We start from the raw sequence: 16596 nt of genomic DNA, 5'->3' as shown, positions 1-16596 counted from the left end.
AGGGGATACGATGCACCCCCGCCCAAATTGGCAAAAGTGTACTGAAAAGTCCCAAAATTTAAGAATTTGCTAGCGAGCCAAAAAATCAGATTTTAAAGCTTTTTTGGTCACAAAAAAGGTCCAAATTTGGGGAAGAAAGTCCACTTTCCACTGACCAAGGTTACAGGTTATTATTATTATTATTATCATCATTAATTATTATTATTGCAATTGGCAAGTTTGACATCCTTGACACTGACCATTGGCCAAAGTGGGGCTGGGATAAGATCAGATCCTATATTTACCTTAGTCACTTTCTTACATCAACACACCACCTAACCTGATAACTATGACAACTTGGGAGACAGATCTATTACCCTTTAGATGGCACATATTCCCTATATATATATATATATATATATATATATATGTCTTAGAATGTTACATTAATCTTTTATCCATTGTAACTTCAGGCCACATGCCTGTTGAACATTCTCCCATGCAATTTCACCTGGAGCGCTTGACCTGTATGCACCAGTACCGTAATTGATTGTTGAGGTTTCCAGCCATGATATTTTGTTTAAATGATCAAGGAGTTCAGGGTCAAACAAACGGAATTTAAGCTCAGGGTGGGGGCATACCCTGAGGGCAAGTTTGATCTATGGGTGGTTTGGTGGAAGAAAATTTACAGCGGTAGTCACTGCTATATAGAGTGAGATTCGGTATTCGCTGGCATCTCATTTTTCCTGTGTTTTATATATATAGCAAATATAATAGCTGAGATCATAGGTATTTGGTGACGGTCTGAAAAACAAAAGTCAATAAATGGTTGTCTTGTTTGATTATCAACACAAATAGCATATTTGGCGTCTGAGTGCTCTTTAAGTTTCTCTGTCTAAGGGTAATTGGCAAGTTTGACACCCTTGACACTGACCATTGGCCCAAGTGGGGTTTGGATAAGATCAGGCATCATATATATTTGCCTTAGTCATCATCTTACATCAACACACCACCTAACCTGATAATTATGACAACTCGAGAGACAGATATATTATCCTGCAGATGACACATAATTCCCTACTGATTGGTCTAATTGAAAACATAAATTTTTTTGATTATTGTATCACTGAAATGAAGTCATTTGAAAGGGATATATGCACAGTCATTTAAAGGCCTATACATCAATTTGCTCTTGACTTCAATACTGAAAATAGTAAAAATCATCAAAATTAATTTTTTGCACAAAAAGTGTGAAATGCCATCACCGGGTGTGGTAGCTTCCTGGTTTAGTCTCTATCAATCAGTGTGAGCACCCCGCATTACCACGCTTTCACCTTCACCCGCATTTATAATCCTCTCACCTTCATCGGGTGGTTTCTCCTGCACTGTAAATGCTGGGTAACAATTCACAACTCACATATTTAGTGGGCAGGGCGGAAGTCAACAAAATAATTTTTGTGACCTTCAAGGTCAGATTTTGACTGTTCGCACTGTACTGTGGTATTGTCGTAGGCTAACTCCCTGTGTCACCTGCAAAATCGTTACCCGCACTGGTTTTGCATGCGAAAGTTACTATGCATTAATGACCTACAAAGGTGGTTAACAGATGACTGCAGGTGATGTTCACTCACACCACTGCACATTCACCCAATTTATTTCTACTCTTACATCACCCTAAATTCCCCACAACCGCCTGCTCACTAGAACGCACTCAGTGGCGGCGCCAGGAATTTGTTTTTTCGGGGGCATTGGGGGGGGCAGAGTGAATTTCAGGGGGGGCAAATTTGGCAAATTTTGCGCAGAATTGCTGCAAAAAGTGGAAACTGATGTGATTTTGGGGTTTGCCCCCCCTTGTCCCCCTCCCGTGAGCGCCGCCACTGAACGCACTGAATGATTTTGGGATGTACAGTTTTGAATTAAACAAGGAAAACATCATTCATTCCTGTATTGCTAATACTGGTAGACTTGCCTTTGGTGACACCGTTTATAAAATGCACTCTTTTCAGTGAAATCTTGCAATCCTTACAATAAAAGGCCTCTCTATAAACAAAATGTGGGTGGCGGTTTTTCCCGTGGTTTTTAAAGGAGTATTTTGTCATCTTTGCATCCTCTTTTTATATCTATTTAAAAAAGGTTATTCCCAAAATTTCAGTTGATTCTGATTTTGTTTTTTGAGACTTATGCATGATTATGTATATATCCTGCTCCATACACAATATGTTGTAATATCGTTCTGGTGAACCAGAACGTAATTCAAATTTCATGATATTTTTGCTAAACAACTTAATCTGCACGAAATTTTTTGTACATAAACATATATAGTCAGAGGTTGCCAGTGGTGTGAAAAACTCAACATTTTATGAGAAAAGTGGGGAGATGATGCCCTTTTAATTACATAAATGAGGTATCAATATAATGTTATATAAAATATGCCTATGGGGTCCTTTAAATTGTAAAAACCTGGGGTCTTTAGGTGACACTCATTGTGTACTATGGCAACCCCATTGAAAATGTTGATCCCAGCAAGGTCGTAGGTGACAATACATTCTATGTAACAAATCAAAATGTTTCCTTTGACCTCAAAATGATATTCTAAAATAGGTATGTTGGGTCTGCATGAGTACCCCTTTAATGATCCCTCTTCTATTTCCTTTCCAGTGCAGGTGGTTCACCCACAAAAAAGGAAACAAACTTTAGCTCTCTCCACATGGATGTAGACTGCAGACAACAAGTTTCAAATTTTTGTTAAAAATTCAAAAATTCAGAATTGTACATTTTCATGAACATATTTGGTATCAGCATGTAAAATGCATTAACATGAGTACAAACAAGCCTAGTATTGGTTCAGTGGTTCTTGAGATAGCTCTTGACATTTTGAGAAACTTTTTATGTTAAAGCCTATGGCTAGCATGGAAAACATTAACAGAAAAAAAATGTACCACTGAAAACATTTTGCAATATTTGTTAACACTGGTGGTAAATTAAGTTTCCTGCAATTACTTTATATTGAATTAGGCAATTATGGTTTGGTGTGACGGAAAGTGATATGAAATAGTACAGTGGGGGAAAAGAATATATTTATTGTAAGTTAAAGTTTGATCAGCTCGTAATCGGTGGGCCTTATAACATCATGGATTAATATTATTATATTTTATTTTGAGAATGGCAGTCCCTTGCTCAGATCATCACAAATTATAAAGTCAAGTCCTACAACATATATACTTTGTCTACTTTCTTTATACATACACAATATGGACCAGACAGGTCAACTATATCACTCTTAACATGGGTCTACCTTTTGGCATGATTATGTGTAATATACTGCTCCATCATGTGTCCATGGGCTAGTAATTTCGTTCTGGTTTGGAGATATTCAAATTTGGCCATATGTTCTACAAGAAATTGTTTGATCATAAACATTATGTAGCCAGAGGTTTCCAGTGGTATAAAAATCTCAACTTTGTTAGAGAAAAGTGGGGGGATGAGGCTGTGGAACACAAAATGCCCATTTAATATTGTCTATTTTGCTTGTTTCTGTTTTTTAAACGTCTCAATATCCCTCCACTCTTTCCACAAACCAGTCTTTCTGCATGATTATTACCAGATTTTAAATTGTACAGAAAGGAAACAATTTTGCTTTATTGGCTATTTCAAAGCTTCCATTCAGGAAAATGGCCATATTAAAAGGAATCTGTTAATTTATATTACAGACATTCCAATTAGAGCAATACCTATTACTAAGTTATGGAAAGATCTGTTTTATCAACACGTTGACCTACCCAGCAAAACGTTCTTGACATTATTTGATCGCAGAAGGTTGGAAAAGGTTGTCTGAAACATTTAAATGTTGGATTAAATATAAAAGGTATGCAAAGGGTATAGCATTTTCATAACATTCAAAAACATTTTTGATAACTTACTGCAAATATTCTAACATAACATTATTTTAGTGTTGACAAAATACTTGACAAGAAATGTTTGCAAAAACCGTTTTACAATTACATTTTGATAACATTTTAATAATGTTGTGGTGTGTTTTCATACAAAGCATTCCAAATACGTTTTTATGATCTTTATATAAGCCGACATATAGTTATTATAAAGTTTTTCACCAAAACCAAAACCCAAAATATAATCTCTTTCCAAAATGTTTAGACCCCTACATATGTGCTCTATCCCCTTAACCCCCACTTACTTGACCCCAATCATGCTTTCCCCCCACCCACCCCTGTGTAATGTATCAGAGAGACATTAAATTTACCATCACTGACTATGTCAAGATTTTTTTTGTTTTGATAATGACAAGTCATAATATCAATCAAATGAGAGCCCAATTGGGCTACAAATCAACTTTATCTTACCTGTTTAAGCAACTGAATTGCACCCAACTTTAGAAGGAATTCGCCAGCGAAGTGTAACGTGTAATCCGATCATCACCATGCCAACTGGATCACGCTTTTGAGTTCTACACCACGATCGAAATGATCGCAACACAAAGTCTATGGCATGTACTATCAATTCCAAAAGGTGCGTGATCCAGTTACCAGGGAGTTACGTAACCACTTCGCTGGCGAATTCTCCATCATATAGTCCAATCACTTTGTTACATGCAACTGCAGCACAATTTGGCCCTAAATCAACAAGTCTGGCAATCAGATAGCACCCAACATGGGTGGTATCTTTCATACACAGATATGCCACTTGCTTGTTGAAATAAATCAGGAAGTTGCGAAGCGTAGCCACTCATTCATTGCCAAAAATATCCTGAATTCTTGGCTAAAAATTGCAAAAATCAGGAATTCCTGATAAATCAGGAAAAGTGGCATGCATCTCTGCATACAGGGAGTAATCTTCCATAATATGCCTACATTTGCAATCACTCTCATAGTTTAAATTATTGGGAGCCCAAATTGGGCCCTAAACCAACACATCTTACCTATGCGGCAATCCGGTTCCACCCAATTTGGGAGGCATCCTCCATTACATGTTCCAGTTACTTTATCACAGCTTAGTTCTTCACAATTGCATACTCCTGTACACTCATTACCATAAGTTTGACCTCGACATTCTGAAATTAACAAAAAAAAAAGGAATAAAAAATATGAAAACTTATTATAAATTTCAATTATAGTATAAAGAAAAAGGGAATAAAAATAATTGAAAAATTAATATTTGGTCAAATAAGAGGCAACTTTGAAATTTTGTTGTGATTTTGTGATTTTATTTCAAATAGAAGTTACCCAATTGTCTATTCTATTGTAAACTCACACTCCCTCTGTGGAAGACTTTAGCTAAATCTTCCACAGGGGTAGTGTGGATTTCAAACAGAACATCCCAATGTACATCTGCGCTTTTACATCAAATCCGTAAGGTCAAGTACAAATAAAACATTTTTCTCGTCCCCTCCCGCTTCCGTTTTTTAGGGAGCTTCAAATTTATTTTTATTTATTTAAATTGAGTTATAACTTTTGAAAAAGATGTCTAGGACGTTGAGATATTTTCTACAGCCTTGCTAATACACAAGAAACATTTCTGGAATGTTCTGTGATCATATTTGCTATTGAATCCAACTCAAACTGTTTTCTTTATATTTTAAAATTAAAATTTATAAGTACCCTCAAATAAACGGCATAATTAGCGCTGTTTATTCCATTCTAAGATTTGGTTTCAATTTACACTGCCAAAATAACTGTAAATCCCTTTATTAAGAAATCCCAGAATCCAATTCTGTCCTCATCTGGGCAACTCACAGTTTGTGATTCAAATTAATAGCACTTTCTATTGAGCTTTAATCATTCCGATATTATCTGTAATGTTGCCAACACACTCATACTCATAGTGAGGAAGATTTTCAACATTGAGGACCCATTCTGGAGGGAGGTGTCTGAGAAGGGTTCCCCCTCGCCGATTCTGCAATAAATTCGTCAAAAAACACCAATTTTTTCTTGGTTTATGATGACATTTGTTCATTTCACCTGGAATTATGGGGGCTGAAGGGTATTTTAGCCCCGCACCAAAATTATTGGGGGAGGCCGAGTCCCCAATCCCCTACCCAATGTTCCTATTATGCCAATACACAAACACACCAAGCTCATTTCCTGTATATTGATTTCTGCATACACCTATAACTCCAGCAGCAAACAAACTGTTTGAATTAGCATCATTCCGACACTAACCGTAGTGTTTCAAACACACTTATACACTAACACACCAAGCTCATTTCCTGCATAGTGGCTTCTGTTTCCTAAAATACCTAGGTCATTTCCTTCTGCAGATGAAAAACTATTAAAAGGTGGGAATGTCATACAATAGCCTCTTTTATTATATTTGGGCTAGTCGGTACCTTATTTAGGGATTGTGCAATAATTATGAACCCGGGGAGTGGTAAATTTCCAAACCGCCTGCCAAAAATCTCTTGTCCGCCCCCAGCCCTCCAAAATTCACTTTCCCCGCCTTGGCCTGCCAAAAAATCTTTGCCCCCTTTGCACATGCCCAATTTTTGGATCCCAATTTACAAACCTTGGTATAGCTATATATTTTTGTGAGCACAACGAGCAGGAAAATTTGCATATTTACGTGTTTCCATACTGTTTTCCTTTTTAGAGCAATTGTATTTAAAAGGTGCCCCATGAATGTGTGCCAAAATTGCTTGCTCCCCTTCTCAGCTTCCCCAACCCTTCCCACCATCCTTTGTACCATCCCCCATCACCTCTTTACATCAAATCAAAATGTTTACTTCCTTTTTTTTTTGCCATAAAAGATCATGAAATTCTAAAACAAATTTGGAAGAAAGGTTACTTCATTTGATACTCACATTGTTTAGGTATAAAACAATTGATATTTGTACTTCAATTATGTATTAATCGACCACAATTTTATGCTGTGTACTTTTGAACAATGGAAAATAACATCTTAATTCAAAATTGTGACATGATATTGCTAATATTGATTTTGAGATATTGGCAAAGAATTAAAATATTAAAATTCTTTTGTTTTACATTGTTTTTAGCGATTGATAAATTGATGTAACTTTGCAAAGAAAAGTCGTATCAACATGGGGTTTTCAGTTTCTGATAGCTCTAAATGTCCTCTTTAGGAGCCAATGTAAAACTCATTTTCGACCAGGGTCGACATGTGACTCATTCCCCTTGATCATGTCACAATTTAGTTGTAAAAATTTTTTTAAATTAAAAAAAACTTAAAATACACCTCCTTCTGCATTCTTTTTCGAAACTGCTATAGGCTTTGAGACATAACAAAAAATTTTTATAGTTTTGATGTGTTGTTATTTGCGCGCCTACATGTCCACTCATGAAATTCACGAAAATAAAATCTTAGTGTAACAGCAAATACAGTATTAAACTTTATTTACTTTCTCAAAACATTAATGCAAAAACCATGTGATTAAACAAAGCAAAATCCATTTTGTTGCTTTGTTTGTCTGGCTTCTGTTTCTAGCCAGCCAAGGTTATTTCCTCTTACTGTAGGTATTTGTATAACCCTGGAATTATTAATACCTTTGGGCTGCCTAAATTGTTGGTCTAAAGTATATATAAAAATCCCTAAAAGGAATGGCTCCCAAAGTTGTTCCATAAAACTGGATCCATATAGACTTTTGACTGTTTGATATCATTTTATCAAGATATGGCACTATGATCATTCTGTTCAGATATCTTCCCTTCTGGCACTGAAACAATACCACCATAATACGTTTTAACAGAGACAGTAACTGGCAAGTTAAGTTCAAATACAATTATAGTGTTGACTGATCTATAAACTTTTGTAATTAATTTATTTGAATTTAAAATAAAATTCAGAAACACAAACTGGTCAGGTAGTCTCATACCTGGCCTGGAGAGGAAAACTTGTAAGATTTTCATCAATCCCAAGCAGGATGACATCATAATTAGAAGCTAGATGGACGAGACTATTTGGCGAAATAGCGTTGCATGATGGGTAATTTCTGTTGTTGACATGATTCAGTGATCAGGAAAAAGACTACACAACGGTATCAGGGTTGCCAAACCTGCGATTTGGTAGCCCAATTGGGCGACTTTCGAAGATTTTTCCCGCAACTTTTGACAATTTCCTGTCCCATAGAAACCAATGGTGGAAAAAAAATTGGGCGACTTTTCAACATTGGCTCCAGCGACTTCAGATAGTTTCCTGCCATAGAAACCAATGGTAAAGAGAAAACTTGGCCGACTTTTCGATTATTAGACTGAAATCTTTTGGCAACCCTGAGCGGCATCAGCGATCGCCCCTCGTGTCATTTGATCACACTCTTTATCATAACCCTACTATATACAACATTTAATCCATTTTCCTACCTTGACAATTAAGCCCATCATCATAAACTTTATATCCCAGCGCACACTGTTGTCCCGGACATTCCCCAGTGATTTGATCACACCGTGCATCGTTGAGACAATGACATTTATCTGTACACTCTGTTCCATAGTAGTCAGGCTCACAATTATCTGGAACTATGATAAACACACAAAAATCCACATAAACAATCATATATGTATACAATGTATAAACACACATCCAAACAAACAAAAAACAACAAAACTGATTCAGTTTCAAAAGATTTCTTGACTCAAAAAGCATAATGGGGCTATTCCATTAAATTTGAAATCCATATGCCCTCTATAAAAGACATGACCTTAATCTCCCACAAAGGGTACGTAGATTTCAAATGGAGTCACTTATTTTGGTAATCTCATTTGAAATTCACACGCCATGTGTGGTTGATTAAGGTCATGTCTTCCATAGGGGGTGTATAGATTACAAATGAAAAAGCCAATCTTTCTCCTCTTCCTCCTCTCTTTTCAGGACCCCCCCACTATTCCATTCTCAAGTTTGGGCCAACATAGGTTTTTACTTTAAAATGATAGCTCACTTCCTACTTCTGTCTTCTCCTCCTCCACTTTAACGCTCTTCAAATTAACTGCCCCATCAGCCTCTATATATGGTTGGTCGCTGGAGGACAAGCAAACAATCTTATTTTTTGCATCATCATCATCATCATCATCATCATCATCATCATCACCATCACTATGATCATTACCACATGCTCTATCGCCACTGTCATCATCACCATGATCATTAACATCATCATGAGGCAAAAAATAAATAAAAGGTCTGTTTGCCCTTTCAGCTCAAACTTTATTTGGGTTGGTAGGTCGATCTTTTTTTTTCTCCTTTTTCTTTTTAAAGATCACAAAGTATTCCATTGAAACACTTGCAATTATTAATTCTAGCTAATTTACAGGCACAGGCTGTTGTGTAAGACTTTCCGCAAACATTTCTTGGCCTTGGTCAGTAACAATGAGGCAACTTTACCAGAATTTACATGAACTGCATGAACGTGTTTGAACTGCATTTGTTTTAAATATAGGCCTACAGCATTCATTGACATCTATAGGTGAATATATTGGGACTACACCTTTAAGATCTACATTTCATCAATATTTAGACGTGCTGAGAATGCCATCAAAATGTTTAAAAAGCTAGATTTCCAATTTGGAAAAAAGGCGACTGTGGTATTTGGGGTTTTTTTTGGGTCGGTTGGGAAAGGGCGTGCAATCAAACCTTTTTTTTAGGCCTGATCATTGACATCATCATCACCATCACCATGGTTAATATGATCACCATCATCATTGTCACCATCATCATCATCAATCACCTCATTACCATTGTCATTATCATCATCATCACCATCACCAATCCCCTCCTCCTCTTCCACCTCTCCTCCTTAATCCTTCTCTACCCATCTGTTTGACTTACTTTGGCATGAGTCTCCAGACCATCCTTGTACACATTGGTTGTTACTTCCTTCACATCTTCCGGTATATGAGTTACATGTCCCTGATGTACAGCGGCAATCTTGTGTGCATCCAGCTCCAAACTTATCACTATTACAAACTGTTGAAATTATGCAGAAATGTCATTAAATGACTTATGCATGAACAAGAACAAAATAAACACAACACATTTCTTTCATTGACCAAGTAAAATATTAGGGATAAACAATATTTTGTTTTGATTTTATATGCATTTAATTTATTTCAAAAAGATCAAGGGCAGTTTCTACAAGCAAACATACTTACTATTTCCGCATCCCAGTGTGTGGTACCCTGTATTACATGTACACCCATAAGGATCTGGCAAGCAGATGATAGGTCTGCTACATGCATCGGCTGGGTCCCCAGTACGGGTACACCGGAATTCACAGGTCTTACCAAATCTGTTGCCACCACATCCTGGAATAAGAATAGATGAAAACAAATCATGTAAAGAGGGTAGAATAAGAGAGTACAGACTCTAGAGCCTAGTGCATAGCTATAATGCTTTTTGTTCATGAACACAATTTACAGGTGCAGCCGGTCAATGTGTGATAACTACAGTACTGGTGTAGCCTACACCAGTCATTGTGTGAAAAGGTCAAGCTTCCATTAGATGTGGCTCTAGCTGACTTCACCCTGATGAAGTAAGAGCTACATCTGACGAAAGCTTGACCATTTTCACACAGTGACTGGCTGCACCACTGCGCTAGTACTGTAGTTTTCACACATTGACCGGCTGCACCGGTAATGTGATATCCGACGGCGCACCCGAATAAAAATCAGTTGTTATGGAATCCCGTTGTGAAAGCCTATCTACTTGCAATTCACAGGTCTTACCAAACCTGTTGCCACCACAACATTAATTTTTGATTTTTTAAAATGTTTATATTATTATTTTGTATTCCTCTCCACAGGTTGCCCCTCCCCTAGATCGGAGGCCCTGGGTCTGGCCCGACAGTGCCATGTGGTATTAATTAACTGATTATAGTATCACCAAGCAAACCAACAAAAAACAAAAATGTGCACAAATAAAGAAACAAACAAACAAACAAACAAAGTTACACACTCACCAGTAAGACAGTTGTCACCCATGAATCCAGGAGGACAGATACATTTTCCCGATCCAGCGTCACATACACCTCCATTGTAACACTTATCGCAGATCCCATAGCAATCAGGAGGTCCCCATCTATTGGCAGGACAGTCTGAAATAGTCAAAATAGTTAACAAAAAGTAAAAGAATCTTGATTGGCTTTTTAGCCAAGCTGGAGCATTTTATTTGAGCCGGTCCCATCCGTCTCTGCAAGGAGTGACTGTTTAAGGGAGTGTTCATAAATACTTTGGTGTGGGGTGGAAAAGTTGGAACCTCAGACATCAAGATTTTTTTGAAACCCCCTAAAAAAGGTGGATCTCTTTTCACTGGTGTGTTTATGTCCTTCAAAGGACCACTTTCCTATATATGAAATGTTGCTGCAGGGAGATCACTACACCTCCTCGGTGGGGGGGGGTGAAGGGGTGATTTGATTTTAGTAGGGGTGTGCCGCTGAGAATTTGAAAGTGGACCCATAAATATACCAAATTTTCAAGAAATTTAACCCATATTGTCTTAGTTTTTACAAATTTTCACAATTTTTTTTTGGGGCAATTTCGAAATTTTGGCTAGATTGAGGCAAAATTGGGCTATTTTTCGAGAAAATTGAAAACATTTTGAAAAAAGGACCCATTCATATACCAAAATTGGCTATGAAAAATGGGTCATTGATATACCAAAAGGCCGAAAATGATACCCATATTTGCGGCACGTCCCCATGGTCATTTGTACTAAGAAACCCCCCCGGACCTCCTCCAAAATAAGTCTGCTGCCTTCCCCGCACAGAAAAAAAGCTGGTACCAATTTGTACATCTGGTGGGGAGAGGCAATTATGGGCCTTGCCTATCATATGAGCCACGGGGGATTCGAACCCACAACTTCAAGCTACCTGCGATAATAAGTTGAAGTCTTAGACCACTGTGGCACCGTACCCCTAAATCACTGAATAGGACTTTACAAAGCAAAGAAATAAACAAAGAAACAACCCTACTCACCTCTGACAATGAGCCTCATTAATGCGTGACGGGCGTCATTTCTTTCATTCTGATAATTGATTTCATAGACGCCTTCATCTTGCTTGGACACTTCATTAATAGTGTAAATAAAGGATCCTCCATTCATAGCATTTGCGCTGCTATTAAACCTCCAGAATACCTGTGTTAATTGAAAATCCCAAATAAATATAATGTATAGTGCATATTTAGATTCTGCCAACAACCTGATGAGCCCTTGGCACTGAACAATTTGTTTACATGAGAGTATGTGCCGGGTCCAAGTTAAGTGATGATTTGACAGACCTAACCCTTATTCTATATTTGGACAAGAGAATCTTTGGATTAGCAAACTTAATTTGGTTTTCGGACAAGAGAACCTTCTGACTACCGACCCTTCGGCATAAATTTTTGATGACCAAAATGTAGGGAGTCACAAGCTTAAGACCACAGACAGTTTGTTTATTTTATTCAAAATGACTGATTTCAATATAATTTTTGCCTATTTAGTGGGTAAGTTGTAAGTTTGGGCCCCCCCTTCCAAAGAAAAGATAGCCCCCTAAGATGACCCCTGATTAATTTATATGTGCTATCATACATGTATCTGCAAGTGGTAGACGTCAAAAACAATCCACAAGTCAACATTTTAGTAAATATCTTGATTGAATTTACTGATGTAATTGAATGGAGATTCTCACTTTTCAGCACTGCTACGTTCACTGTAAAATATTACTATCAATCTTGAATACTTTTTCATACATAGGACTACACTTTAAGTACATATCATTAGATTTATAAAGTTTACATTGAGGACTGTTAAATATCAAAAATATCAATTTTTAATCATTTGCCCTAAAATATGTATAATATCTGGAATTTCAACAAATCAAAATTATTTGATATCAGAAGGACATTCTTCTTATTCAGAATGCAATTCGACATGATGTGCTCTCACGTCCAAACGTATTTGCTATCAGAGCCCTTAATAAAAATCTTTTCAAAAATATTTGAGCATATAGCATCGTTCATGATATTTAGAGAGTCATTTTTGGCTGTGTAAAGGTTCTCATTTTTAAAAATCTTATCACCAAATTATGGTTACATTTTCTGGTTACAAGGTGTAATGAACATTATTTTATGAATAGTGTATTTGACTGTACAAATCTAGTCCTGTAATTCCTCTCTTAATGTGAGTTTATCATGTATTCACTATTCTGAGCACAGGATAATAAAAATGAGTGATATAAGCCGCTTAGGGGTAAAAATGTGGTGTTTACGGCATATAGGATATGAAATGTTGATAGTTACGCCATTTAGGGTAGCAAATTTGCAATCATTAGTTAACGCCATTTAGAATCTGCTAATTTGAGGGTTGATTATAAAATGAGCATGTGTAGCACTTTTATAATCGAGTGACCACTAATTCCTCCAATATAAGGTGAGATATATGTATTTAATTTTACCTCTTATCTGTTTGGTCTCCATTAGCACGTTCTGTCTCCATCACAACATTTCTGTCACCAATGTTGACTGTTTTGGTAAAGAAACCTTCTTTTGGGTGGATTTTGGCTGAAAACATAAAAACAAAGATTAATCAACATCAAAGTATAAATACTGTGCTATCAAGTTATTTTCATACCAGATTTCAAATAATGCCCCCGGGGCGTTGCATTTTCCAAACGGGGGCGTTTATTTAAGGTAGTTTTTAGAACGACAATTCCCGTTAAAATCATTAGGTTAAGCTTAAAACTCGCGCTAAAATAACAAACTATGAACTAGAAACACTGACTTCTGGTTCACTTCCGGGTTTCCGATCCAGATTTTTGGTGATTATTGACGCTATTAGCGACCATTTGGGCAACTTGGTAAGCTTACTACACAAGATAGCATGGAAATATCAGCATTTTTGAAACATCTTGGTTGGCTAAAATTGCCAAAAAATGGATGATTTTACATGATTTTTTTAACAAAGTGCGGGGGCTTCACCACCCAAAGCCCCCCCCCCCTCCTGATATAGGAGTGTATGAAATATTATTATGACTACTGCAACAAAGTGGGGGCTTTCTTTTTGTGATGTCTGCATGTATAATAGAAAAGATACACAATATCCCTTACCGTCACTTCTCAGAAGAAACGTTGTTACGGTGCTCGTTGCTTTATTTGGTTGCGTTCCTTGACAATAAAATGCTCCGAATCCATTATCATTAGTCCTTGGTATACTGGCTATCTGTGCATTGCTCTCACAACAATGTGCAATGGGGGGATTGGGTGGAAGATTCAATGAATCCCCCGACCCGCCCCGTGTCCTCACATATCGCCCATAAGTTCTTGGTGTTGTTTCTCCACTTGATTGATAGCACTGATATATAGGGTTATTGCCATTAACGCCGAGAGCATTAAGTGGGTTCGGATTTAGTACTGTGATAAAACGGTCTCCTCACCTGTAAGACAAAAAAGGGAAAAAGAGTGTTTGTTTATATTACATTACAATATAGGGGCATATGCAAATGCCAACTACTTCAGAGGGCTGGGGGCTGATGTGCAGTGCCATAGGCGTAGATCCCGAAGGATGAGGGGACAAATTTCCCAGTATTTTCTAGGGGATGGTCCATACAATCATCCTCCAATGTCACCACCTGTATGCGAGTTTCTGACCAAATTAACCTCATATTTGGCCATTTTATCCCCAAAAGTGCCAATTTGAGTCTGATGTCAAAATTTAGTTTTCAATTTCATTATATGTGACATGATCAAGGGGAATGAGTCGCATGTCGGCCCTAGTCGAAAATGAGTTTTACACATGTTTCTAAAGAGGACATTAAGAGCTTTCAGAAACTGAAAACCCCATGTTGATATGACTTTTCTTTGTGAAGTTAGTAATTAGTTACATCAATATATCAATTGCTCAAAACAATATAAAACAAAATAATTTTAACACTTTCTTTGTTAATATCTCAAAACCAATATTAGCGACATCCGACTCATTTCCCTTGATCGTGTCACATATGAGCCATCACTGATCTTTATTTTGCTGAAAACCTCATCGTAATTAGACCTGCAGTTCCAGAGATTTGGCCATTTGAGTGTTGCTCAAAACAAATACAAATGAAGTTGAATACTATTATTGGCTACAAATATATCTCAAAATCAAAATTCCCGACATACGACTCATTTTGCTGGATCACATCACAATTATGAAGTTCAGAGTATTTCAAGGCATGACTGACCACCACAGCCAGGTGATGCACCCTCCTCCCCATGTCAATCCGAAAAAGGTCCCTTATTCTTTAAAAAAAACGTTGAAAATCAGCCCTTTTTGAAGCAAAACTTTACAAAAGTCTGCTTTTGGAGGGATAAACATTGCAATTTGCCCTTTTGCAATATCACAAAAAGTCTACAGGCCTGCTGACAACATATACTGTAAAAGTCAAAATTTTTGTGGAACATTCATTTTTGTGGAACATTTTCGCGTTCAACACAGCTACCGCGAAAATAAAAACGTGCAAATATGTTTATTTTATGGATAGGTCTACGTACAAAAACTCAAAATCACGAATCTAAAAACAAGATACGTAGTTCAGAATCGGCAAAGCGGAAAAAATTTATGCGCACAAAAATTACCACTTTTACAGTAAACAAAATTACAAGCTGAAAACAGCTGAAAATCTCATACAGTTTCAAAATTTAAAAAAAATCATTTGTACAAAAAAACTGAAAATCAAAACAAACAAATTTAAAGTCAGTGTAAAAAGAGCTGAACTCTCACATTGCCCTGGTATTTCCCTCCCAAACACTTTGCAAAAGGAATCTTAATAAGTTAGTTTAGGATCACTTTCACTTCCTCATATTTAACACATAAAGGAAACATAAGCTTATAGTATCTACAAAGATAGCCAGTGTTATCTTACACTGTATCTCTGTGTGCAACTAGGAGATACTATGTACATAAATATAATATCAGGTGTTTTTGGTCAGTGTCTTTTGGAGTCAAAGAAACGTGGAACCAAATGTACTATTAAATTTAAATGCATATTTAACCCTAAATCCTGAAAAATGAGGGTCGATTTTTTTAATGACGAATTTTACAGATATGTTCAAAGTGTTTTTCACTTAAAATTAATATTTCATTGAAAGACTAGTCTTAAATTGATTATCTATCAAAATGAGTGGGCCTATCCAGTAGTCAAAATTGACAAATTTCCCTAATGGAAGAAGCATTATTTAATATTTGTGGGGATTTTCAAAAACTGAAGATTAAAAAAAAGATAACCGACCGTCCAACCCAACTTTCCCATTTTTCTGAATTGAGGGCAACACAACAATTTATTTTTTTGGCCTTATCAATGTATTGCATTGATGAGGAATCTCCAATTTGATTATAACTTTAAAAATGTCTTTAAAAGTTAACATGGTACTGATGACTGCATTAAGCATAGGAAATAATAATATTAATAGCCTAGAGTGCAGTTATTACACTAACATTTTTATAGCTAATGTTTCTTTCCTGAATTAGCTCATCTATACATTATTAAAAAGTGATAAAAAGTTGTCATGTTTTTGGTTCTGTTGTAAAGTGGCAAAGTTGTTTGCTTTAAGAAGCTATATAATTTAATCTTGTGTGTGAATGATGAGCCAAAAACCACTTAATAGTCTTCATCGTACACTTAATCATGGTTTTCATGGA

General features: G+C 36.6%; 1 protein-coding gene and 1 long non-coding RNA gene across 2 annotated transcripts in view; both read right to left on the bottom strand.

The window, feature by feature from the left end:
* LOC140145951 (receptor-type tyrosine-protein phosphatase kappa-like) overlaps window positions 1-12070 on the bottom strand; it is an 83412-nt gene extending 71342 nt beyond the window's left edge. Inside the window, 6 exon segments of the mRNA XM_072167689.1 lie at window positions 4916-5047; window positions 8310-8465; window positions 9772-9909; window positions 10095-10247; window positions 10901-11035; window positions 11916-12070. Coding sequence (XP_072023790.1) covers window positions 4916-5047; window positions 8310-8465; window positions 9772-9909; window positions 10095-10247; window positions 10901-11035; window positions 11916-12042 — 841 coding nt within the window. The 5' untranslated portion in view covers window positions 12043-12070.
* A 1304-nt stretch (window positions 12071-13374) lies between these two features.
* The window catches only part of LOC140145952 (uncharacterized), a 48144-nt gene continuing 44922 nt past the window's right edge, over window positions 13375-16596 (bottom strand). Inside the window, exons 2-3 of the long non-coding RNA XR_011858156.1 lie at window positions 14028-14353; window positions 13375-13481 (exon numbers count right to left, since the gene is read on the bottom strand). This is a non-coding gene — a long non-coding RNA (uncharacterized lncRNA). The remainder of the gene's footprint in view (window positions 13482-14027; window positions 14354-16596) is intronic.

The sequence above is a fragment of the Amphiura filiformis genome, chromosome 2, assembly GCF_039555335.1.
Source record: "Amphiura filiformis chromosome 2, Afil_fr2py, whole genome shotgun sequence".
Classification (NCBI taxonomy): domain Eukaryota; kingdom Metazoa; phylum Echinodermata; class Ophiuroidea; order Amphilepidida; family Amphiuridae; genus Amphiura; species Amphiura filiformis.
The sequence above is the reverse complement of the archived record's forward strand: the minus strand, read 5'-3'. Positions and strand labels throughout refer to the sequence as shown.